The 27,992-nt window shown below is 36.3% G+C and overlaps 1 protein-coding gene across 1 annotated transcript; it reads right to left on the reverse strand.

The window, feature by feature from the left end:
• Positions 1 to 13,188: 13,188 nt before the first annotated feature.
• LOC103039056 (synuclein, alpha interacting protein) lies at positions 13,189 to 26,234 on the reverse strand. The gene is made up of 10 exons (XM_022670386.2): positions 26,076 to 26,234; positions 22,311 to 22,396; positions 20,088 to 20,151; positions 18,275 to 19,098; positions 17,993 to 18,172; positions 16,690 to 16,803; positions 16,391 to 16,516; positions 15,334 to 15,503; positions 15,135 to 15,221; positions 13,189 to 14,989 (listed from the first exon to the last, which is right to left on the reverse strand). The coding sequence occupies exons 2-10, from the start codon at positions 22,365 to 22,367 to the stop codon at positions 13,999 to 14,001; spliced, it is 2,613 nt and encodes an 870-aa protein (XP_022526107.1). The 5' UTR covers positions 22,368 to 22,396; positions 26,076 to 26,234; the 3' UTR covers positions 13,189 to 13,998.
• Between the last annotated feature and the right edge of the window lie 1,758 nt (positions 26,235 to 27,992).

Consider the following 27,992-nt stretch of genomic DNA (forward strand, 5'->3'; position numbering starts at 1 on the left):
AGGTCACAGTTCAAGCTGTGGGTAAAATAACCTTGTGCATTGCCTGCATTTACTAGGAATGAAACTAAAAACCACTGCTCCATCCAGTTTTTACATGTGAAATTGAAAGTAATAGTAGTCATACTTATTGGGAAAACTATTGGCACACAATTTGTTCTTCACTTATTTGACTTATTAAAAAAAATTCAAACACATCTAGACACCATATTGGAGCCAACAGCACTTTGTTGTCTGATGATAAGCATCAAAAGACTAAAGCCACAGAGGTTTACAACACTTTGCAAAGTTGTTTAATTAAGGATTAATTAAAATTGCCCCATCAAGTAGTACAAGTTTAATTTACCACTTTTTACTATTCTCAACTGTGGATGGAAAGTATTCACATCGTAAACATACACCAAAATCAGAGGATAATAGTAAATACATTAATTATGAGGTGTTACCTCAAGGGATGGCTTGGGAATGACCACACCTGTAGTTGCAAGGGGTTATCTTGTGAGTGAGGCTGAACATTAGCCAGCATGATCATGGCAAAATGACATCAATTATTCAATTTGGAGTGAGGCCTGATATTGGGTGTCAGATAAATGGGACATTTCATTCATAAAGTTGTGTGGGCATTTAACATTCCTTGATCCACTGTGTCACACGTGTATACACATGTATATAATAGAAGGCAATATATTACCACCCACAGTTGACAGCTCAGTGCAGAGATTGGTAATGATTGTGAAACAGTCCATACTGCAAATTGACAAGCAAATCTGACAGAAACCTGGCAGAAGATTCAGTGGAGGAGGAAACACACATACAGTATCCTGCAGGTCAGTGCAGTGTCTTTTAGCTTTAATGGTACATGAACATGGCCCATGTCACATGACAACTGGCATGTCAGCATATGTGTGTTGTACACTGTGCAATAGGATTGCATCACCACCACAGTAAAAAAAATGTAGAAGATAACATTTTACCCTAAACCAATCTATATGATTCATTGCCCATATCCTCTTTACTTCTCAGCAGAAACTTGGTCAAAAGCATCAAATGTTTGTCTGTGAAGTGCGCTGTTTGTATTTGTCATTCTGTTGTATAATATGGGCTCTAAGTGGTCCAGCAGTCTAAAACGCTGCCACTATGCTCACGAGATTGCTGGTTCGAATCCTGGTCATGTAGCTAGCCATCAGCTGCCGGAGCCCTGAGAGAGCACAATTGGCCTTGCTCTCTCTGGGTGGGTAGATGGCACTGTTTCCTCTCATCCTTCCTAGGATGATGACGATCATCACAAGGCATCTGTGAGCTAATGTATTAAAACCGAGTGTACATGCGTCGGAGGAGTATTCACCTTTCTACTGTTGTAGCATTACTATGGGAAATATACAGCTGAGCGGCAGCTGAATGAGTTAGACAATAGTATATATATATATATATATATATATATATATATATATAAAATTGCATGATATATACTTTATATTTAAAATAATTTTATAGTTTTTTTCTTTAGTTTGAGTTGATTGTACCTGTCCAGTTTCAGACCTGATGTCATCATTAAAATTACTTCCAAAAGCTGATTTAAGACAAAGAAAGGAAACATGTTTGCAGTCCCCAAGCATGATTGTCACATCCAGTCCTAACAGCTCGAGAGCCCATAGCCAGGCCCTGAGGGATTTTCCCTCCCTCGTGCTGCTGCTGTCCCGCCCAGCAGCAGAATTGCAAATGAGCTGCCCCGTGCCACTGAGCCATGACAACGCACTCCATGTCTGGCTTTGCTGTAATGAACTGCTATTTACGGCAAATAAGGTGAATTGTGGAACACGGGCCTAAATGATGTGCTTCTGTTGCTGCCACTCTCCAGAGGCCGCGGCAGGGGGGCTTCCGCTGGCAGCCCGAGCCTGCTTAGCTCCCTCCCCTCGGACTGAGCTGGCTGCCTTTAATGGGAGATACTCAGAGATCAATGGAATAGGTTAAAGGAGCCATTGCATTCCAATGAATAAATGACACAGTGCCAGTGGCAGCCGTGCCTAAGCAGACAAAGAGAGGGGAGGCGAACAGTGAGCGGCAGGGGCAGCACTGGGTAATATACTGTAGTGTAGTGTAGTGTAAAATGTTTTGAAGGAAAAGGAACAGAATAATAGTTAATGGAAAATGTCAACATGCTTGAGATATTTACCTCTCTACAACAGGCCACAAGAGACAGAAACAGCAGCTATTTTTTTAGTTTAGTGTTCACACATGATGAGACGAACCAAATTGCTGACATTTAGGTTTAAACCACAGCTGTGCTGTGTGGCGTAAGTGGCCAGGGATGACAACTGACTCGTTATTAATGCTTTTCATTGAGAAATATGTATGGTAGAGCTTATTTCATGCTGGCCAGGTGGAATCAGAGCAGTAGTATTCTACAATGCCTATCAGAAGTTAAAAAAAAATAAAAAAATGGCAAATAATTTTTATAATTACAATAAAAATATAATTTTTAAATAAGTTTTTAGCAAAAAAGAAAATTCACACTCTTCTCATTTCCCATCATATATCTACTAAAGACCAATTATACCTGTCCAGTATAATTTATTTTACTTTAGTCCTGGATATATGGAGATATTTAGAGTTCATTATTAGTATCATGACATTATGGTGTTTTGTCATATCGCTAAGAGAATCGTTATTGCAAAAATACCATGAAATATCGTGATTTTATTTTAAGGCCATATCGCCCACCACTACTGCACTAATTGTGAAATTTGATTGATTTCTGTCAGAGTGACTTGTCTGACTTTATGTCAGAGTGACTTTGAAAATGTACTATGTGTACTGAGTACTGCCTGAATTCTTACAGTGTTAAAACGAGTGCTGAGAACTGACACTGTTCATAAATAGATTCATATCATATATATATATATATATATATATATATATATATATATATATATATATATATATATATATATATATATATATATATAATAGAAGGCTAAATAGAAAAGGGTCCCTACATGTTTTTGTACTTTTAATTTCTAGCAATAATTTGTACTGATTCTCCTTTTGTTAACAGTTATTTTAAATAGAAAGAACAAGTTTACATTTTTTATGCAGTAAAAAAAATTGTAAAAAAATCTCAGCATGTCTTTTTAACTTAACTTTTTAACAAACCATTAATATCAAGCAAATTGGTTACACTTAACAAAAACGGGAAATTAATTACTACTACTTACGACAGAAAGTCTAAGAACTAATTATTACCTAACACTAATTACCTTACTAGTTAGACATTATTAATAATTACAACATTAACTAACAATTAATTACACCATTCTTAAGCATTAATATTCAGTAATTTTTAATAATGTATTAACTAGTGTCAAGTAATAATTATTTTTTTTTTTTTGTAAAAGTAATTAGATAAAAAAGGTTGTGTTTTTTAGTAAGCAAAATAAAATAAATATATTAAATACTACTAATAAAAATAAAAACCTAAAAATAAGATACACCATACTGTTGAATGAAAGTGGGGATAAAAGTTACTAAACGCAGTTGCTTGTTGGGAACGTAAAATAAATGTTGTAGATTTTATTCCTTTCATTCCTTTCTATAATAACCTCAGAAGAATAAGAGCAGTTACTCACTTTAGTGTTTCCCATGGGCAAGAAAAGCCCACTGGGAGGTAAAAATCTACGTTCTTCAGACTTTATTTCAATAATCGCGTGTTTGATTTGGAAAACTGTCAGTGTTTTCTCTGAAAGCATTTCTGCCGTTCCTCAGTGACAGAGATTTATACGGAAGGTAGGAATGGCACTGAAACACATCATGAGAAATAGTTGGGGTACGGTCTAATCACACTGCTGGAGCCAGATAGCAGCAAGAGCAATCACTGTAGAGAAGGATTGTGTTATTCAACAAAAATGAGGCTCAGTCAGTTCAGTCACACCACCACTGAGGAGCTGCTTCACTAAAGCATGTAGTACGTTATGCAGTAGTTTATTGAATTAAAAATATAGAGAGATGTTTTTCTTGCCAGGGATTAAGATGAGTTCTGGACAATGCAACATTCTATATGCTGAATTTGCAGTGAAAGGAAAATTAATGTTTGATTGTTTTTACACTAAGTCTCTACACTAACACTATGTACTTCATAATTCAATCATTAATGAATTTCTGCAGTTATCTGATCATTCATGTAGTCATGTAAACAGCATACTCTGATTCTAAAGATCAAATGGAGTAAAATCTAATATTACGACTTATTTAAAAAAAAAAGACTTGCTAGAATAATAAGAATTACTACTTAATTACTATTTAGTTACTACAAATTAATAATAACTAGATATGCATTCCTGAAGGAAATACTGGTGCATGCAAAGCAAAAAACAACAAAAGAAATTGAACAATAGAAATAGTGGTTAAACAATAGTTAAACAATAGAAAGACATTTTATACAGACTAGACAAAATAAAATAAAAAAGGAAATACAGACCAACATTACTAGTGTTTAGTACTATGCACTCTAAAAAACAGAGGTACGATATGAGTACTTTTTTGTACTGAAGGGTACATTCTTCATAATTGTACCCTCAAAGGTACAATATTGGTCTTTACAGGGTCAGATTTGTTCCCTCTGAAGTACAAAGTCATTCCGAACAGCAATAAGTACAAAATTGTACCATTTATTCGGCCAAAAGGTACATTCAGTATTCTGTATCACTGCACTAATACACAATATATATTTTAATTGCATATTTTTTATTTAAAAACCAGACAATTTTGGATCATCAAGTTCTCGACACATATTTAGTTGATGATAATGTTTATAATTTTTATAATCTTTATTGGCACAAAAACCATGGGTACAAAAAAGGACTTTCACTGAAAGGTACTTTTTTGTACCTCAATATAAGGTACAGCCCCAGCGACAAGCTTTGTACTCTTTTAAGTACAAATCTGTACTTATATTTCTTAGAGTGTGGCACAATTACCATGTTATTACTAAGATGTAATTATTGTGTTATTAATACTGTTAATCTTCTTGTATAGTAATACTGTTAGTAGCATGTTATTATTATTATTGCTTTTTTGCAATGTTATGACTGCAATGTTTTACTACAATCTTATTACAATATTAAAAGAATAATAAGTAGAAGAGCTATCATTATGTTATTACTATTGTGTTATTACTATAGTGCTATTATAATTTATTGTGCTGTTTATTGAAAGTGATGAAGTCACAGTATATATTCTCTCTATAGGTCATAGTTGAAGGAGTAAAGGAATAAAGACTAGATGGGGCTCGGGGGCAGATGTAGTACTGCTATTCAGAGCAGCACTGTTAGTTCCAGCAGGCTGCAGAAAGTGAATGCAGGATAGAGTTATATAACAGCAGGAATGATAGCTGTCATCTGTCTGTTCCTGAACTATTTCTCGGGGCAAGTATTTTGACAGCAGGTCAGAGGGCATCTTTCCCACAGACAGGAACACGGCTAGACGTGTACACTTAGTGAATTGACTGACACAAAGCTGCAGAAATAAGATACTCTCTCTCTCTCTCTCTCTCTCTCTCTCTCTCTCTCCCTATATCTCTCGCTCTACCCATTAGTTAGTGGCTGAATTTCTACCCTCAGGATTACACACTTTGATACTTTTTCTGGGCTTGTTAAAAACCTGTGTACCTTGTTTACTGACTTTGTGAAAACACTGAATTTTATTTATTTATTTATTTATTTCAGTTTATAAGCCCAGATATAGGAGGTAAAGGGACAGGCCAGCATTTTTGTCAATTTTCTGCCTGATATTACACACCTAAATCTTGAATATTTCTATTTAAATTACATACAAAGCTTTCCTGCTTGAAAATAAATGTTACTACAAATTCTAATAAATGTAATTGTAATAGAAATTGGTTTAGAAAAAATCTGCAACAAATTATTATCATTATTATGAATAACAATCATTTAGGCACTTTCCTACTTAAAAACTTAATTTTAAAATTAGTATTTTTTCTAAATACAAATTTAACAGTTCATGTCCTCCAAACCTTTCATTTTGTTATGGTTGTCTAGTTTTTATGTCTATTTTTAATCATGCAGAATTTGGGTTGATTCCTGTTACTGATCTGAAATTATTATTGGAGTAGAGAGAAAACAGGACGCTTCTCCAAGTGTCCTGTAGGAGATTTCAAAGCCCTTAATTTTCTCGGAATGTGAATAACCTATTTTACTGCAAAAAAAAGGGTTTTGTATCACCTACACCTGTAGCGTTTATTTGGGACAAGGCATTTAAGGGGTTAAATTACAGTCAAAATAGTTGTATTTGTATTTTTTTTTTATCATAAAAGAGAAAAAAATATCACACCCAAATTGAAAAATAAGACTACCTTTATAAAGTGTATATAAATGGTTTACAATTAGTTTATTAATTGTTACTAATTAGGTTGCAAATGCATTAAAAATCATTATTAATCAGTTATAAAACATAAGTAGAAAGGGCAACAATATAGATGGCTGTAGGTTCACTATTTGGCAAACAACAAGTCATTGTTGCCCTTTCTACGTATGTGTTATAAATGATTATTAATTATATTTAAGGCATTTATAACCTAATTAGTAACAATTAATAAACTAATTGTAAACCATTTATAAACTCTTTATAAAGGTAGTCTTATTTTAAAGTGGTACCATAATTTTAAACATAATATAAAACTATTTGCATTTGTAATGGTGGAGGACATACTGTACGCACTATATTTATATGTATTTGTCAGCTGCAGTGAAAATACTGTACATTATTTTTTATTTATTTTAAAAGCACAATTCTTATTAAAGTTTTTTCTCTTAAAAAAAAAGAAAATATCCGTCTATAAATTGATCTTGATGTGGGACAGCTTGAGAACACCCATATCTGTATACGCTGTGAGCTGTTATCTTGTATGCAAGGTTGAACATAGTCACTATGTTCATGTCAAGGTGATGTGGATTAAGAGATTTGGACTTTTTTTTACATTTTATTTTGTTTTTTAAAGCCGTTTAGTGGTGAACTTGTTTGTGAGCTTTGGATCATTGTACTGCTGCAGAACCCAAGTACACCTGAGCTTGAGGTCATGAACAGATGGCCGGCAGCAAAGCAGCCCCAGATCGTCACACTACCACCACCATGTTTTAAGTTCAGTATGATGTTCTTTTTCTAAAATGATGTGTTAGTTTTACACCAGATGTAACGGGACACACACCTACCACCAAAAAAGTCAGTCCAAAGAATATTTACCCAAAGTTCTTTGGATCATCAAGATGTTTTTTTGGAAAAATGTAAGATGAGCCGTTGTGAATTCTCCCATGGAGACCATTTTCAACTAGTCTCTTGCTTATTATTGAGTCATTTAAACTGACTTTAATTGAGGCGAATGATACCTGCAGTTCTTTAAGTGGTGTTCTGGGCTCTTTTGTGACCTCCTGGATGAGCTGTCCATGCCCTTTTGGAATACTTTCGGTCTGCCTTTTTTTCCTCTAATAAAAGAAATCATCATTTTAAAAGTGTTATTTACTCAGGTTATATTTGTCTGATATTAAAGTTTGTTTGATAATCTGAAAAATGCAATTATGTAAAAAATTAAAAAACACAAGAAATTTGTAAAGGTGGAGCAAATACTTTTCCATGCCACTGTATATGAAGTTACATACAAATTTTGCCATGGGGACCTGTAGTGAAGACCAAAGCAGTCAAATAAATGCATTTCTTTATCACAAGGACCAAAGTAGTGAAAATCCTGCCTCTAGTCCAACTGTATATTAAGTGTCTCTAATAACTGTGTACATAACCTGTACAACTGTAATTAATCTGTAACGATGTTTACTTCAGTAAACCAGTACTTACACTGTAACTAAACAGTTGTTAAAGACATATTACAGATTTTATTTTATGGAAGTGCTATATATACCACAGTAATTTAAAGGCATTGTTAAGATCTGTCTGGAAATATATTATGTAAATGCACTGATGTTGAACACACATTGAACATTTCTGGCATTTAGTATTTGGTTAAAGGCTTACAAGGCTTACAGACAAAAGGTGCCTCACATAAATAATAATAATAAGAATTACTTACTTATTTAGTTAAATACCATGTACACTTTAATTGAATTTACAGGAAAAAAAATAATTGAGATTTGATGGCATCCTCAAAAACACTATTCGTTTAAATTAATTAAATTGTTTGGCCTTTTTTACTGATTTAATTAAATTTTAAAAGGTTTTTGCCAATTTTAGCAGACTAATTTTGGCTTGCACACTGATTAAAGTACACATAGGAATGGAGAACATTTTGATCTAGATCCATCATTTGGTGTAAATTCTGTTCTTCAGACTCTCAAATCTCTAAATTTCTGCAATACTCTTTAGCGATCCAATAGTGGTTCAGAAATGGTTCTGCTTCATGAAATCACTCAGAAATCTATTTGTAGCATCTTTTACCTGATGTAAATGATATTCTGACAATATTTAGGACACCTTTTAGGAAATAGATGTTCAGAAGTTCAGAGTTGCTCTGTGTCATGACTTAGAATTCGCTTGCTGGAAACACACAAAAAAAATCATGAATATTTATAGCAGTTTCAGTAATACTTGGTTTTGGTTTTGGTTGGATTCATCTGTAATAATCAACACTTAGTAAAATTATATTAGTAAATCATGTTCAGTGTTTTTCCCATAGAGATTTTACACAGCAATGCTTCCCTCTTCTGGCCTTTCACTGCAGCATCATCACCACCACCACCACCACCACCACCACCACCACCATCACCACAAGTCAACATCCACCTCCAGACCTCCCATAACACTGTTTTAAATATTACCTTAAATAAGCCAATAGCTTCATGCATGAAAAAAATACAAAACCTATAGAATTAAATTAAATAACGGGTTACAGTTCTATGCTATACTATTTATATATTAACATTCACTTACTGATCATTTTACAGAAATTACCAAAAAAAGAATATGTATATGTATGTTTCCAATGTCATGCTTAATTTTAACTGAATTTTCCATCGTTTAATGCATTGAATTTGTATTGATCACTGGCATCAGGGTTGATTTATCGATTTTACCTTAATTCAACATTGACTCAACTTTTTGATTTTATACATATATGATTTGAATTAAACTTACATTTTCATTAAATATGTATGTATTGTTTGTATTTAATTCTTATAGCTTGTAACGGGGTTTTGCAGTGTAGAAACAGAGAGTTAAATAATAATTATATGAGCAAAAACATTGAATAAGAGTTGAATTATGATTGCATTACATCTTTTAATGTACATAATGAATAAACAACCTTTAAACAACCTTTAATTAACACTTTAACATTACATAATAAGTATCGGTTAGTGTTGAAATACTGACATTTTAATTGGTTGGAGCTCTGAATCTACACTAACAATGTTTACAGACAAAAGGAGCTTTCCACAAATAATAATAAGAACAGAATACAAACAATATATACACAATATTTACAATATTTAATACATATTAACCCATAACATTAAATCAGTGCTAATTCAACACATTAACAATGGTGTAAGGGTGTACGGAAATATATTTATATATTTAAAAAATGCTCCATTTTTTTGTGCAAAACTGTAAATATTTTTTTAAAACAGCATGAATTTTTAATTATTAATTTACATGAAAAGACAGACAGTAACAGTGGTTCATGTAGTGTTGTCTTTAAACTCTGCTCACTAGATAGCAGTGTTATACACTCTGTTATGAATGAATAGTTTTTTAATTATATGGTGTTTTGATATAATGATATATTGCAATATAATGAATCGTAAGCCCTGTATCGTAATGCATATAATATCACCCAGTTCTTGACGAATCACAGCCCTATTAGCGATGGAAAAATTAATGCTAATTCAACACACTTTTGCTATATTTGTAAGCCTTTAAATATCAAAAAACATGAATTCAATATCAAAATTTCATGCAATAAACTGATGCAAAGGAGGCAAATTTAACTTTTCATCATAATTTTAATATAAAAAAAATAATGTAGCAATAATTCAGCATTCATTCATTGTTTTTGCTATCTGGGTATACAAAGCAGCACGATGCAAACAGGATGTGGAGAAAAGCAATGAGCGGATGGGGTATAATGACTTTTTTTTAAAGGTTGCATATATCAGCATCCATCATCGCTGCCATTACATCAATTAATGCTGTTGAAGTGTGAAAAATTGTCACAGGTCTGGCAGAAACCTTTCCCCATCCTTCACCGGGAGAACTTTCCTCCCAGCCTTTTTTTCCCCTCCCTCTCCCCCCTCCGCTGGCATTAACTGCTGTCATCCCAGAAACAACAGAGCCCAGCGGTGTCAATTATATTTGATTGACTGAGTAAAGCACACACAAATAAGCCAAAACAATGGACACAAAAATCTATATATGACTCCTCCTGTCAAATCAAGCGCCTGTCTCTTCCATTTTCATGCTGCACAACAGGCCGTCGGCCCCGTGCTTAAACGTTTCCTTCCCCTCGTAAGCCCCCCAACACACACACACACACCGTCACCAATTAAACTGCCCGCTTCTTCAAAAGGTGTGCAACGACTCCCCTGGACATTGCCTCAAACTGTTGTCCAATAAACGAGGGCTAATTTATCAGCTTAACTTCACTTACAAAAACCCGGCCTCCCCAGGTATCGCTTTTTGTAAAAAATGAAACGCTCTCCCGGCTGGAGGGGGAACATAAAAGGCAGGAGTGTTTTATGGCGGGAGGTTTGCGAATAAAACAACAGGCAGTTCTGACATGCTTGTATTACAAGCTGCTCAGAAATATAGCCTACCTAGTAAAGAAACACCGGTCAGGGATGGGCAGTGTGATGATATTCTTCGTCATTATCACAATATCTTGATTAATCAACATAATTTGTGGACATATTGTGGACATTGTACACTGATACACACTAAGAAAAGTAACTACAGAGTACAAAGCTTGTCACTGGGGCTGTACCTTATATTGAGGTACAAAAGAGTACCTTTCAGTGAAAGTCCTTTTTTGTACCCATGGTTTTTGTGCAAGTAAAGATTATAAATATATTAAACATTATCATCAACTGAATATGGCTCAAAAACTTGATAATCCAAAATTGTCTGGCTTTCAAATAAAACATTTGCAATTTAAATATATATAGTTTATTAATACAGTGATACAGAATACTGAATGTACCCTTTGGCTGGATAAATGGTACAAATCAGTACTTATTGCTGTTAGAAACGACTTTGTACTTCAGATGGAACAAATCTGACCCTGCAAAGACCAATACTGTACCTTTGAGGGTACAATTATAAAGAGTGTACCTTTGAGTACAAAAAAATACTTATATCGTACCTCTGTTTTTTAGTGTGTACGCCAAAATTCAAGGGAGAGGAACTAGTTATCGTGTCTCATAAATGCTGCACTGACCGTATTAAAGGAGAACTCCGATGTAAAATGGACTCTTGGTGTAGTAAAACATGATAAAAAGTACTTACCTTTGATGAAAAGCACACCTCCGTTCTCCCACAGCGTTCCGAGATCCAGAAATGTTTATTTTTTTGTCCAAACACCCTTCATAGCCTGCCACCCTGGCGCCGGTTGCTACGCTATGCAGAGTCTATATATACTGTTATTTTCAGTTTAGTAATGGTGGCACTGAAGCTGAAGCTAGAATTATAGGATGTAAACAGGGGTTTTTAATAAGCTTCTTTTGCACTTTTTAAGTTATTAATGCTACGTTTTAAATGTCAAGGCTCTCCGGATTCTAGCAAGGAGGTGTGGAGCTACTTTGAACCTGGATAACGGTGGAAAAAACGATTTATGGGGGCAAATTATGCCCCGTGTCACCCAGTATGAAGGGTGTTTGGACAAACTGTTAAAATTTCTGGATCTCGGAACGCTGTGGGAGAATGGAGGTGTGCTATTCATCAAAGAAAAGTACTTTTTACCATGTTTAACTACACCAAAAGTCCATTTTACACCAGAGATTTCCTTTAAGTGTGTTCGACATATGTTCATATGGACAATTCTAGACAGACACTGCTGCTCACAATCATCATGCACCGTCCACTTTTCCCTGTACATACATACATAAATAACCCTGTGGGTCAGGGAATGATTAATTATTCTACAATTATTCAACTTTAAAAACAGAATGTCTCATCCTTCTGGCACCCAAAATTAGGCTTTGAATATGCCATGAAAATGCTGGCCAGTGTTCAACCTCACTCACAACTTATACAGATAAGGGCATTCCCAAGTCCCTAATTATATACTGCTGCCCCATGACTTTTGACACTGAACAGATAAACCCTAACTGCTTTGGTTTTGTTAAAAATTACATTAAAACTGCATCTTTATACATTTCAAAAAGCTCAACATGCTTGGAGGAGAACAATAACAGCCAATGCTGTTACACCAGCTGAAGATTGAACATGCTATTTCCCACTAATGAGCTCAATACAAGAGAAAGTAATATTTAAGATGAAAATAGCAGTCTTTATATATGGCAATTTTGATTATAGTAATGTTCCATCATATCAAACTTTCACCAGATATTATTATAGATGCTACACTATACATACAAATATAATGGGACAGCTGCTCATTCATTGCTTCTTTTACAATCAAAGAGTATTAAAAACAAATTTATTCTTATAACAAGTTTTTGTTGGCATAGCTTTCAGTCATTGCTGTGAGGATGTGATTGAGTTCAGTGACAAGCACATTACTGAGTGCCGGACGATCACTACCCTTTCTCATCCCCAACTTCCAAACCCAACCCTAAAGGTATTGACTGGATGGAGCACCATCATTCCAGAGAGCACAGCTCCACTGCTCCAAAGCCCAATGCTGGAGGGATTTACACTCAGCTTTATGTTAAGCTGTTTGTGTTTGCATTTGCACATCTATGACAGCAATTGGTGCAACATAAAGTAGCTAAATGCAGATGATCAGTCATGTATCAAGTATCTCACCCAGTCCAACCTTTACACTTTGTGAAAGTTACAATATGTGATGTCACCAAACACTAAGCAATAAGCCTACTATACCAGTATTTTACATACATTGGAAAGAAATGCCTGTAACACAAAATAATCGTGTATTAAAAAAAACAGACATCAATTTAACATATATTTTTAAACCGCACAAAAATACAAGGACAGTTTAAATGCATTTATTTATTTTTTTTTTATCTTAAAACGTTACAATGGTTGCAATAGTGTTGTATCCTTCAAACATAACATACTTAAATTACCATAAATTTGTTTTTAAAAAGAAAATCAAATACACTACAGATTATACACATTTTTATTTTAAAAATACTTAAAATCATAATTCTATGGATCAGAATTAGGAAACATTCTTGATGAATGAATGAAGTCTACAGCTTTCTGTATCTGATATTGCCATCTCTCGTGAAATGGTTTGTATTGTTGCTATGTTGCATGTAGTTCTGCTTCAGAATGAAATGGAGTGGTCATAAACATTCATGCCATTAAAAAAAAATAATAAACACAGATCCACAAAAAAAATCACTAATCTCTTACATATGGTTCATATTGCATTCAGGTTTCTAAAACAGAATTAAGAGTTGGTCGGAGATAAGACCGGTTGTGTAAAAAAATCACAGTGTTGGTAAATGCTTCACCAGATCCACTTACACAACGCAGTACTGAGAACGAGACTGTGTGAAACCATGAGTTACGTTTATCTTATTATATACAGTGGCTCCAAGAAAACTTAATAACTGCTAAAATTACTGCAATTTAACTGCAGTGAGTTACTTGCAATGTTCAAATGCAACAAGCAACCAGTGCCTGATTTCTAACTGAATGCTCAGGAGTGTATTCTGGTCAGTGAATGCTTGGACCTTTGTTACCAATAATAGTTTGAAAACACTTTTAAACGATTTATACTAAACGCTTTAAGAAAAAGTGACGATAGGGCACTGCTCTGCTCTTTCAGGAAGGCACTTAAACAGCACTTGTCTTGTTTTTGCATTTGGACAGACCTCCTGGACTGGTCTTGGTATCTTGTTTTTTCCCAGAATGACCTTGTGCTGAACTGCTAACAGAGTGTTTGCCAGCAGAAGTGGCTTGAGTGTTATTGTTGTTGCTGTTCTGATTCCCGCTTAGAGTTTCCATGATGGAGCGGAATGTTCCGAAGGGTCTTTTCCCTGATTCTGAAGACTTCTCTTTACCGGAAGCTCCTTTTACCACCTCTGCTGGTTGCGCGTCTTTGTGGACGACTGGCGCTTCGTCAAAAGTCACCCTGAGTTTAAGGTTCTGTGAGGTTTTCCTGCGGGAGGAGGGAGATTTGAGAGCGCTCTTTGGACTTGTGGTGACTTTTTGCCCGTTGCTAAATTCGGCCGAGTCCCCCGACAGGTCGGCCTTTGTTTCTTGGTCGATATCACTGTGGTCTGTGGGAGAGGGGTTGTTGTATCCGTCCATGGATTTGGAAGTCCTGAGCGCAAAGGAGAACTTGCGCTCTGAGGATGAGGTATTCTTCTTCATCAGTAATTGCACCCCAGACGCAGGTTCCTCGCTCTCCGCTATGGGAAGCTGAGTGGGCCTCTCTGTCTTGGAGGTGCCAGTGGCCTGCTTGGACTCGTCCGGGGGGTACGCGTCCGTGTCTGACTCGCTCAGTGAACGCTGCATGATCTGTTTGAGGCGGGCCAGTTTCAGCTCCCGCCTCTCCACCACACCCAGTCTCCTCTGCTGCCCCGCGCCAGACCCTGTCCCTGAGTCTGCGAAGCCACTTGCGCCATCTACCGCCCCTTCCTGAAACTCCAGACTGAGCTTCTCTTTGGAGCCCACCCTCTCAGCGATGTCCTTCCCCAGGAGCTTGCGCAGGACTGTGTCCGACTCCACATTCCGCTGCCTCAGCACCCACTGCCCGTTTCCGGGGGTCCCCTCCGCAGTCAGCGTCATTTCAGGCCAAGCCTCAGCCGGAGGAACAAGTGAACTAATAGAAAACAACAGCGTTTGAAGTTATGGTCTGTTTTATTACATGAAATTGAAAATGTTCCACATAAATCCAAGAGCAGTACATTGGCAGCAGATTGCTGGAGACAAAAGTAATTTGATATAGTGAGGAGAAAAGAGCAGACCTGGGTGATCGCGGTCTTCCATTAGGATCCTGCGACTGGAAAAGCAGCTGGACTTGATTTTGGATGGCGATTCTTGCTGTAGTTTGTCTGCAGGAAAAAAATACAATGTTGTTTTCTCGTTCATAACATTGGAAACTTTGAAATAAACAAAATAAAAAAACATTTTTTACAGCATAATCAAATGAATGTATTTGCTTACTCATGGAGTTGTTTGGTGAGTTTGACGACCTGCGAGGCTAGAGACATGCAGGTCTCCACCACCACCAGATAGCGTGAGCACGTGGTATGACCTTGCCGCTCGGCACACTGGGACGGCCTCTCCCCCTGCTGGTTCTGAATGGTGACGTTCGAGCCATACTCTACAAGAGTCTTAAATAACGAGAACAAAACAAATCGTTTAAGTATAAGTAAGTCAGTATTACACCAGATTGTTTTAAAAAATACTTTCAATGATCTCTGAATGTTTTAACTGAATCTGTATGAAATTGAGATTGTTGAGTTATCAAATGCTGATTTGCTAAATGATCCAAATATAAGTATAAAGATAAAAAAGGAGAAACAGCTTTTTGCAATGATGCACCAAACCTCTGGAATACTCTACTGATAGATAGATATATGTCAGGCACCCACCATTACCAGCTTTAAAATAATAAAACATATTTATCACATTTTTATACCGATTTCACATCAACTTTTTAAACTACTTTATTGATATTTGTTTTTTTATTGATATTATATATTTTTAAATTCTGCTTTTTAATAGATCTGCATTTGTTCCTATACTTATAAACTGTTTAAATACTTTTTCGTTTGCTATTTTTGTTGATGATTGGTTTTATTACCTAATGTTTTGAAGCACTGAGCTAGATCTTATATAGAAAAAGTGCTATAAAAAATAAAGTTACTATTATCATTATTTTTATTATTATGCTATACATGAAAACATGTACAGACACTTCTATGTACAAATGAATGCTGTTTAAGTGTGTTTAAATTTAGCTTCCTACACACCAGTTTACAAAATAAAAAGCTGCACTGTGAAAGTTCTCAACTCAACACAATATTATTCTTTACGTCAACACACTTCCTCCGGCTGCTGACTAGCGACCTGAGTAGCCTGCACAAACAGGAAGCAGGAGGCAAAGCAGTTTCCTGTTTCCACTTTCTTTCATTGTCCCGTGGAAAAAAAACTACTTTTCTAAACACCTCTAACATGCGTTGGAAAAACAAAACAGAACCACAGAAAACCACTCTACCTGAAGGCAGCCAAGGTGACCGAACTGAGCAGCAACATGCACTGCACTGTTCCCATTCTGGTCCACTTCGTCCAGGGAGATGGCTTGTTCTTGCATGAATTGTAGAAGCCACAGTAAAATCCTTTCCTACAGACAAAAGTTACTTTAAGTTCAAATTTCTACATGTTAAAAAAAGTATAATAATATATATAGTAATATATATTATAATTGTATTGTAAGTATAGTATAGTATATATATAGTACAGTGTTAATATATATAAGTAATAATTCAATGTTCTTATTGCTTGTTCAATCCTTACCTGTCCATATCGTGCTGCATAGTGGATCAAGCTGGGGTGTTCTCGTGTGCAGCTGAGCTCTGCAATGGCCTCTGTCTCACTCACCATCCAGCGCACACATTCCAGCTGTCCATTCTACAGAGAAACATACAGAATAAACATCACATTCTGTGCAAAGGTTTTAAGCACCTGCTTCCTCTGGCTCCTACCATGCACCAGAAAATGTGATATACAGTATATTGTCACTGTCCAATGAAAAAACAAGCATCTCCAAAACAGCAACTTTACAGGAGAGATAAAAAACCTCCTGAACTTTCAATTGAAGTTAATGTAAAAAGAGTTTAGTTTAAGTCATTCTGAAGTAGTTTTACTGGTCCGTTCATCAAATAATTGTGGCACAGTGTAAGGGATGGTTTGTCTCATCAAATTATATAGTAAACAAAAAAATCGACAAGCATGGGGATACTTGTTTTTCATTGGACAGCGACGATATACAGAATAAACATTACAATTCTAGTTATTTTCTATTTTTAATTGTTTAATTCTATTTTGTTAAAATATTTCTAAAGATCTCTTGTTTAGCTAATCAATGCCTTATTATATTGAATTAAGTAGATTCAAATTAAAACGTATAGTAGATTTTGTTAACGCAGGGTAGGCCTTCACAATTTTGGAAAAAAATGTTGTGACAGGATTTCTGCTAAATTTACTGCAACGTTAAAAATGCAGATTTATTTTTCACCAGATTTCATGAGTCAAGTCAAGTCAATGATTTCACATGTCATGATAATTATGCCCTATATATTGATATAATTCTATCCAAATGCTGTCACAATTACAAGCTTCCACTGAGCTATCCACTGTGGGTGGTAATATCTATCATGATGTATTACAAATACAGATGTGACGTTTTAAATTGAGAAATGTTATATGCCTTTACAACTATTAAAAAAATGAAAGGTTCTACAGATCAGGGCCCCAATATCAGGCCATACTTGAACTCCAATAACTCATGCTGCCTTGCCATGAGCACATTGGCAAATGTTCACACACAGTTTAACATCTCACACCTCCTACAGGTGTAAGAGTTGCCAAGCAGTTCTCTGAAGTAATCATGATAAACTTACATACTTCTATCCCATGACTTTTACCATGTCAATGTATGTCTCCACACAACTAATACAAAGAAGTCAGATCTGTCTAAGATACAAATAAAAGCTTACATTTATATTAAAACCAGATTAAGTTAACAAACAGATTAGATGAGGTCTTTGATTGTTTTACTCCAAATAATATAAATTCTATAATATAATACTCAGCTTACCCTGACACCCAGACCAGCGGGTGTAAGCTGCTGATTGTTCCGCTCGTTTAGACAGTCCTCGCCCATGAGGGAGGTGAGGTGCTGCAGACAGTCTGCATGGCCCTGTGCTGCTGAGATGTGAAGAAGATTGTTCCCATCCTCGTCTCTTATCAGTTCCAGATTTTCAGTCGCAAAGTGAGGCTGTGAAAGGAAAAAATATACAAATATTTAATTTATCGTAACTTTTTTCACCTCACATTCAGGTGAGGAATGTTTCTGTCTCTGTACTGGACTTAAACTCACCAACAATGAGATCTGTCCCTCTCTGACAATATTGATTATATTCTGAGACTTCTTGGTTTCTTCATCACATTCTCCGAATGCTCTTGGTCCGCTCCAAGACTTGCTACTGTCTAGTCTTCCCGCAGCACTTCCCTGATTAGGGATCGAAGGCTGGCTGCCAGAGGCATCAGCTCCTGCTTTATGGGTTGGTGTGTCTGGAAAGGGCCTGCTGGGTAACAGTTTACCTGCCTCTGATATGGAGCAGTGCAGTGAGCTTGGGGAGAGGTCATATCCCACCGTCTGTGCCCTGAGATCCATGGATTTGGACTTCCTCATGTCTGGCCAGTTAACAGGCGAGAGCACGCAGTACTGCGTCCCGCCGGCCAGGCTTTCAGAGTGGCTGAGGGATGATGCCTTGATGCCGAGACACCTATCACCGGCACTACTCCCTGAGGTGCGCTTCTCAGAGGCCACTCTGGGCAGGGTTGCCATTTGTTGGCTGGATTTAATATAAGGCACATCCAGTATCTCATCCATGTCCAGGTCGTAGTGCTCCAGCTCTCCAAAAAGTGCTCCATTAGCAATAGCTTTAGACTTGAGGCCCTGAACATTGCACGGAGCGTCACCTGTCTGCAGCCCTTTAGAGGACGATTCTTCTTTGTTCCCCTCTACATTTTGTCCAGGACTCTTGCTGTCAGTTTCGGTGTCCAAAACCTCGGGTTGATGTTTGAGTGGTGAAACCCTTTTAACAGGCCTGAATTTGCTGTACACATCAGCAATTCCAGTGGGTTTGATTCCACTTCCGCTGTGTGATGAGGCACTTCGACCCCAGTTGATGCCTGGAGCTGACAAAAAGAACAGCAGAATAAATTAGAGTTAAATCAGAGCTTCACAATATAAATTAGATATGACTAGGGTGATCTGAATCTATATTTAAATAAAACATATTTACATATGCATAGAAGAAACGGAGATATACAATGCGATATGATGAAGACATAACAAAGTATGTTAAAGGTTCAGTATGTAACTGTTATAACAAAACACAGCATGTTGTATATTTAAATAGTAAAAACTGTGTATCCAAGTAATGTAAATTTTAAAATTACCAATAAACAGCTCTGGAAAAATGAAGAGACCACTTCAGTTTCAGTTTGTTGTTTCATTCTATAAACCGCAGACAACATTTCTCCCAAATTCCAAATAAAAATTCATTTAAAGCATTTATTTTCAGAAAATAAGAAATGGCTGAAATAAGAAAAATAATGCAGAGCTTTCAGACCTCAAATAATGCAAAAAAAATAAGTTCATATTCATAAAGTTTTAAGAGCTAAGAAACAATATTTGGTGGAATAACTTTAATTTTTTATCACAGATTTTATGCTTCTTGGCATGTTCTCCTCCACCAGTCTTACACACTGCTTTTGGATAACTTTATTCCACTCCTGGTGCACAAATTCACACAGTTCAGCTTGGTTTGATGACTTGTGATCATCCCTCTACCTTTTGATTATATTCTAGAGGTTTTCAATTTTGTCAAATCAAAGAAATTTGTTATTTTTAAGTGGTCTCTTATTTTTTTTTCAGAGCTGTAGTTCCAATATATAAAGGTAACAATGCCATTTGTGTATCAAAGACTGGAGTAAAATAAATGACACTGGGCAACTGTCATAAAATATAAGAATATATAATATATAAGAACCTTTTGTATCAAGAAAGTTGTAGAATGAAGTATATGATTTAATATACCCTACAAGACATTAAATTCTTCTACAGGCATGTCTGAAAACACAAAGCTATAATAACTTTCTAATAGATCTAATAGAGCTCATACCTTGTCTTTCCTCGGCTTGTGCATCATTTCTCCGACAAAGTTCTGGAATGTTCTTCGCTGTGTACTGTAACCAAAAATAGACATATTGGTTTAACATCAGTTTTGATCAGTAATCTGGGCAAATATAGCAGATTATTAAGTAAGCAGCTATGTATGACATATATACCTCATTATATAGTATATCTCACGCATATCAAATACTACAATTCCCTTTATTTACCAAGCATGGTGTGATTGATCAAATTTAGTCACAAATAAGACATAAATCTGAAATAATGTTATATGTTAATGTTATACCACGATCCATTTTCAAATTCTTTTCCTGAAAGCAAAACACAGCACTGTTATGTGATAATCAGAGAGAGCCAAGAGAGCATGCTGATGTGCTGTTTTCCTGAGGCAGATTTAATTGAGCCAAATTCTACATTGGCTCCTTTGCAATGCAAATAAATACCTCAGTTAATTGCCTAAGTAATCAGCTAAATCAACAAACAGATCTCTACGGTACATCTGTCTAAACGTGCAATGTTGTGAACAAACATTGGAATTGGAACCTTTTATAGCATCATCTCCACCACTGCAGGTTTTCATGACATTACAGTAGACATTACAGGACTATCTTTACGCATCAGGCAAAATAGTCGAGAAATGGGAGTTGAGAGTTAAGGAATCTTTGAAAAAGTCAGAAGAGCTTTAGTGTATGTTTACCTAAGTGGCTTTTAAAAACATCTGCTTGTGTTTTTCATACAAGGCTTTTAATATAAACCCTCACATCTGCTCAATTTGGCACAAATTAGACTCCATTTATTACTGGTCATTTCATGTCACTGACAAGTATCTGGATTGCATCCTGATAAAATGCGTCAGCATGGCTTGTCATTCTACATTATTATGTTTTACTCTATTATATAGAACATGTTTACTGTATTCTTCATATTTCCAAGTCATTTAACTATACTAGACACTAGGGGGGTCACGATTTCAATATTTGATCGAATTCGATCGAAGTTATGTCTCGAGCCTCGAAGTCAAAAAGATGATCGACGATCCCTCCCTCTAAGCTACGCAAGCACACACGCGCTACGCATTTTTTATGTTAAACTGTTATAGTAGGATAGAGTTCAGTTTGTTAAGGCTCTAATTGTTCTATTACTTTGTACATGACTGTTCCTGTATTTTTCTATTATTTATTTTATGTTGCACATTGCTGTTTTAATAGTGCACACTGCTGCTACCAAAAAAAGCCACTAGATGGCAATACATATATATCTTAATTAAATTGTTTAAATTTGACCATTAGTGCCTAATGTGGTGTATTACAGATCACTTGTATAACTTTGCATCACTTATATCAAGCCCACCTTTTGAAATAAGATATTGTAAATTTGATCAATCAAATCAATGACTGACCATAGACTAATCTAAATCGAATCGAATCGTAATTCTAATATCTACTAGACACACACTGCCCCTGTTTACACTAAATCTGAATATTGCAATATATCATTTTTTGTTTTATTTATTATACATTCTCTATATGTGCTGTCAAATATCAATATTTTACTAAAACATGGGTACTCTAGATTCCATAACATTCCCCTGCAAATTTACCTCACTAAAGTTGTGCTCCATTACTCCACATGATTGCACTAATTAAACAAAATGCAGTGAAGAATAGAAAATTTAGTGAATCCATAATTCCTGGTGTTTGCTCTTCGGTGACAGAGATAGCAAAAGTTTTGTAGAAAATATACAGCGTATCACAGAATCACAGCATCGTGATATTGTTATTGAGGGTAACATAGCGTAATAATATTGTATTGCAAAAGCACTGTGATTCCTACTCAAATTTTATTCGTGTTTACTAGTAGTGTATCGGACTGTATCCTGATAAAAAAAATTGTAGTTCATAGAGAAACGCGTCTCCATTTAGTCTGACTCAAATCTGATTGCTGTGTGTGACAGAATATGCAATCCTTTCTGTACGCTACAATTAGTACTGGTGTTTCACTTGTAGTTAAATGTGTCTTGGATGCATTTACATATAACGTGGCTAAGTTGCATCTTAATCCACCTCCAGAAGTGGTTTGAGCAACTGGATTTTTATCTTGTTTAAATGCTTCTTGGATGTGTTCCCATTTGTGCCATAAAACATTGGTTTTATTGGTTTCACCAATATCAATCACCAATATCTACATTGAGTATCACAATTTATCTACTTACCGCTAAATCATCACTGAAATCAATCTCATCTAGATCCAAATACTCAGGAGCATCCATTTTCTGTGCGCATTATGTCCAAGGTACCCCTGTAAAAAAGGTAGAACGGTAATTACAACAATACTCACAACACAAATGACCTCATAAAAAGGGTCAACATGGTTTCCCAAAAGAAAACAGTCATGCAGTGTATGGTTTATCAAAACCGATATCACTAAGGATCACTGTGGGCCATTGTGTACCACATTGTGCCCAATATAGCACAACAATAGGGCCATGCAGAGGGGATATTTGAAAATAGAACATTACCAAACTTCACAATAAAGGACAGCTTTATTGCACAGGGATAGCAGTAAGAGGAATTATCAGTAATCCAGGCTGTAATAAACAATTCAAGCATCACAAATGGGAAATAATCCACTTAAAATGCCACATATCAGAAGAAAATAGCACTTTTCATATCTGGTGATCTGCAATTCTTACTGCAAAGAATGAATGCATTGCTTTATAATTAGGTTGTAGACTTTTCTTAAAGGTTTAATAGTAACTGTAAAATATATGAGCAAAGGTAGGTGTTAATCTGGTGAAGAATTTAAAGGAGGGTTTAAAGCATCTGGTGACCTCAACTGTGAGTACTGACCTACTAACCTAGCAAAGTCTGATGCACCTGGCTGCTCCATTCAGGCAAATACTCAAAATATGTTTGTTATAAAAATACCCTACAAGCTTTTAGTAGTAGTTTTGCCATAACCATCGACTCTCTCTCTCTCTCACCGACAAAGGTTGCTAGGAACCTGGGTGTCATGGTTGATGACCAGCTTCTCTTCACGCACCATGTGGCCTCAGTTGCTCGATCCTGCCGCTTTGCACTTTACAACATCGGAAAAATTCGACCGTTTCTGACGCAACAGGCCACCCAACTCCTGGTACAAGCTGTGGTAATCTCACGCCTCGACTACTGCAATGCCGTACTAACTGGCCTCCCAGCCTGTGTAGTAAAACCACTACAGATGATTCAGAATGCAGCAGCACGTTTGGTCTTCAACCAACCAAAACGGGCACATGTCACTCCGCTGCTCAATGAGCTCCACTGGCTACCGGTTGCTGCTCGCATCAAATTCAAAGTGCTTACAATCGCCTACAAGGTGATGACAGTACAGGCTCCTTCCTACCTGCACTCGCTCCTGAAGGCTTACGCTACCTCCCGGCCGCTGCGCTCCTCCAATGAACATCGCCTCGCTTTGCCAAACACTCACACAAAGCAATCCAGACTGTTCTCATACAGAGTTCCCCAATGGTGGAACAAACTACCTTCCACTACCAGATCAGGAGAATCTCTCGCTATCTTTAAGAAACTCCTGAAGACAGAGCTCTTCAAAGAGCACTTACTCTCCTAACACCTCTAACAAACTAACTAATTCTAACCTCATCTCCTTCTTCCTCTTCTCTACTCCTCTATCCCATTATTTCCCTCTGACCTCCTTAAGGCCCTATCTATAGATGCTTTATTTTTAACTTCTATTATTTTTGTACTTAACCTCTTCTATTATTTGCACTTCAATATTGTAAGTCGCTTTGGACAAAAGCGTCTGCCAAATGTAATGTAATGTAATGTAAAAAAAATGTAATGTAGTACGGTTATAACCTTAAAGGGGAAGTACAAAAAAGTGAAGGCACCCTCAGAACTGAGAGCTTTTAAGAGCAAGAAGAGCAAACAACATGGTCTGCCAACAGACACAGATTACCTGAAGATCACAGGCACAGGCTGACTTGTCATGAACACCTTTGAGCTGATTAGAGATCAGGTTAGGATATAGGGCTATTTAGTTTGTAGGACAGGTGAGCTAAACCTAAAGAGAAAGTGGGTCATGCAGCAAGACAACGACCCTAAATACACAAGTTGTTGCACAAAATAATGGATCATTTGAAGCCCTGACCTTAATCCAATAGAAATGTTGTTGAAGGACATGGAGCCAGAAGTTCATAGGAGGAAATGGGTTACTGATATGCAGGACTAATCAACAGTTAGCGGAAATGTTTGGCTGCAGTTACTGCTGCACAAGGGAGTCGCAACAGATACTGATTACAACAATATTGGGTTTTCTTTCCTTAGTGAGCCCCATAAAAGAGCAAGTGTCGTTGCCTGGACATTATTAATAATCAAAAGTTCATCATGCTTCAAAAGAGTGCCATTACATTATTGTGATTTTATATTATTGTTATACAAGTGATATACAATGGTCTCAATCATTTCTGCGACAAGGCATTGTCCATAAAAACACAGGCCACATTATGACAGGCCGTTTTTTGTTTTCTCCAATAGGTCATTAGGATTTGTGTAGAATTCTGACGAAATATGCAGAAATATTGAACACTATATCTAAACTACAGCAAATGGTTTAAAATATTTTATGCACCACTGTTTTTACAGAATAGTGTACATATCATAGTGTTATGGTATTGGCATCTGTTGAGCTAATTAGCTAAGATAACTAATTAACTGGCTAATTAACTACTTAATTATAGATAGCTAATTAGTTGTTAGCTAGCTAACTGAAATCACTGGATGTATGACTGAAGCCAACATCTACAGTAGTTATTTAACCTAGTTAGGTTAGCTAGCTTCAGGTCAGCACTGTAAAACTGGAAACGACAGTTTATGAATTATTAACGCTGGACAGGACCCACATATAAATACAGCTCTGGAAAAAAATATGAGACCACTTAGACATTATGAGTTTCTTTAATTTTACCAAATTGAAAACCTCTAAAATATAAGCAAGAGGACGATAAATGATCACAAGCCATCAAACCAAGCAGAACTGCTTGAAGTTTTGCACCAGGAGTGGCACCAAGTTATCCAAAAGCAGCGTGAAAGACTGGTGGAGAAGACAATGCCAATATGCATGAAAACTGTGATTAAAAACCAGGGTTGTTCCACCAAATATTGATTTCTGAAATCTTAAAACTTTATGTATATGAATATGAACTTGCTTTTTGTTGCATTGTTTGAGGTCTGAAAGGTCTTTGCACCTTTTTTATTTCAGCCATGTCTCATTTTCTGCAAATAAATGCTCCAAACGACAATATTTTTATTTGGAATTTGGGAGAAAGGTTGTAAGTAGTTTATAGAAGAAAACAACAATGTTTATTTTACTCAAACATATACCTATAAATAGCAAAATCAGAGAAACTGTTGGTTAGTTAGTTAGATAGCTTGCTAACCTACGTTAGCTATATGTATGTATATATAACGTTGCCTACACTATCTAGCTCCTGTTATTTTAAATGTGGCTAAGCTAACTAGCGGCTAGCCATCCCATCCTAGCAACCAGGGATCAGTAGCAACGTAGCAACCTAGCTAGCTTAGCTTAGCTTAGTATATATGGCCAATTTATATATACCGTAGATTAGCTAACTAAAGCTAGCCATGGGAAAAATGAACAACACGGCTGATAATAACAGACTCTTGCCTAATTTAAGTAGGCTTAAAAAGTAGAGACTTTGTAAATGTTTTCCTCATTTCCCAGTGAACGTGTCCTAAGATATCCTAAGAAGAAAACAGCCCAAAAAACATCTGCCCCCGCCGTGCGAGGCTCTCCCTATTGTTTGTGGTGGAGCTGTTAGCTTTAGCGGAGGGCTGGACCAGCTGAACCGACTCTCACCCAGGAGCTAAAGCCTGGAAAAATACAGCCCCAGCCCCGGACTCCTTCCCTCCATTCTCCTCCATCCTCACTAATATAAACAGCATATATTCGCCCGCAGTACCTTGTATATTAGTGCTGTGTTCCCCCCGCGGTTCTCCAGCTGTTCCTTTAGGGAAACAGTCCGTTGGCGTTAGCAGGAATGTGAGACGGAGGAGAGGAGGCAGCAGCGCTCCGTTATTCCTGCTTATTCCTACCAAACCGGATATACATTACTACTGCAGACACCGTTATACTGTACACACACACGCACACACACACACACACACACACACACACACTGATCCAAACTCCACTGTCCATCCACCATCCTCTATCATCTTGACAGTTCTTCATCTGCTGTCAGACATCAAATCCGTGATTTAACGCTTTGGCTGTTTTTAAAATTTGTGTCTTGTGAAAGTTAATTGGAAAAACATGTCCAATGTGTTTTCCAGTCTCTCCAGCAGGCCAATGCCTATTAATTACAATTACAGGGTAATAATAATAAGCTTCACTTCATACACTTCATACAAAACACAGTCATATAGCTAGTAAATATAGAGCAATAAATAATTATGTACAAAACTACAATAAAAAGAAATTACAAAAGAAATAGTGGCACCAAAAAGAGAGAACTTTATGTGCATGAATGTAATGATAATATGTAATTACAATATTAAAGGAGTGAAAGAATGCATTTATGGTGGAAACAAAAAAACTGTAGAATTAAAAAGAGGCTCAATTTAATATAACCCTATTGGTAATAAAGCCTCTAGATGTTACCTCCACAATAGGTATAGTACAGTTGAGGAACAGTTGAGGTACAGTACCAGCTATGAGAGTTTACACACTCCTCTTCTCTTTCAATGTGTTTTTATTTTTTTTCTTTTTTTTTTTTTAGGATTTTTTACAATGTAAATTTAATAGTGAAGGCATTAAAGCTATGGAGCACATACAGAATTATATCGTACAACAAAAAGGTTTAAACAAAGCAGAATATGTTGTATACTTTATATTCTTGGTATTTTAATATCAGTGTCTTCATAAGGTAGAGTCATCTGGGATAGGTTTCCCAGCATCTTGAAAGAGTTCCTGGAGGTGCTAAACAATAATTCCTACTTTACCTTCATGCTGTGAAGCTCCAGCTCATCCCTAATCATCCATCTCAGATGATCAGGTTTAGGTCAGAGGATTGTGGAGGACAAACACTTTTTTGTTGATATGTAATTCCATACATGTCCTTTAATTGTTTTAATGTATTTTTCTATTCTAAAAAGTGATTGTGGCTGGCTGATGGATAGGTCACCTATAGATGTCAGGAAATTTCTCAACAACCATCCTGTTTCCCTCAGTGCCATAATGTGCCCCCTCTAGGCAAATTAAGTGAGTCAACAATTTCTCACCAAGAGGTACACTACCTCTGAGAGAATTCTTTTTTTGTAGGGCAGCAGAGGAAGCATTTTATTGGCCACATGACCAAACCTCTTAGAATTTACATATTCACCTCACAGATAATTGCTATCTGAGTTTTGCAGCAATCCAGGATGCAGGTTTGCATTTTATCAGTGGGCATAGTTGGTAGTACTGGTCAATGTATTGTGTCTTCATACTAATTCATTTGAAGATATATATGGAGGGTTTGTATACAGGATAAACAGTACACAGAAAAGCACTAAAATGTGCAGAGTGCATCCAGGGCTGGGGTTGAGAAATATTGTTTTACAGTACTGCACTCTAGTGGATATTGTTCAAAGTGCATGCTAGTTTGGTATGTTCCCAATAACACAGTTTTTGTCATATTGATACATCTTCACTGAGAAAATGTTTAAACCCTTTTTTCTAAAAGTTGTTTAATAGTTTTTATTTATAGTGCAGTTGTATCCTAAATACTAAGTAACCTGTGAATTGGCCTACCAGACATTATCCAGCTTTTATATTACAAGCTTTGGCTAAATGCTGGAGTCCAAAAAACCTTTGCCTAAATGATGAACTGCATTTC

Source organism: Astyanax mexicanus, chromosome 12, assembly GCF_023375975.1.
Source record: "Astyanax mexicanus isolate ESR-SI-001 chromosome 12, AstMex3_surface, whole genome shotgun sequence".
In the NCBI taxonomy this organism is placed as follows: domain Eukaryota; kingdom Metazoa; phylum Chordata; class Actinopteri; order Characiformes; family Acestrorhamphidae; genus Astyanax; species Astyanax mexicanus.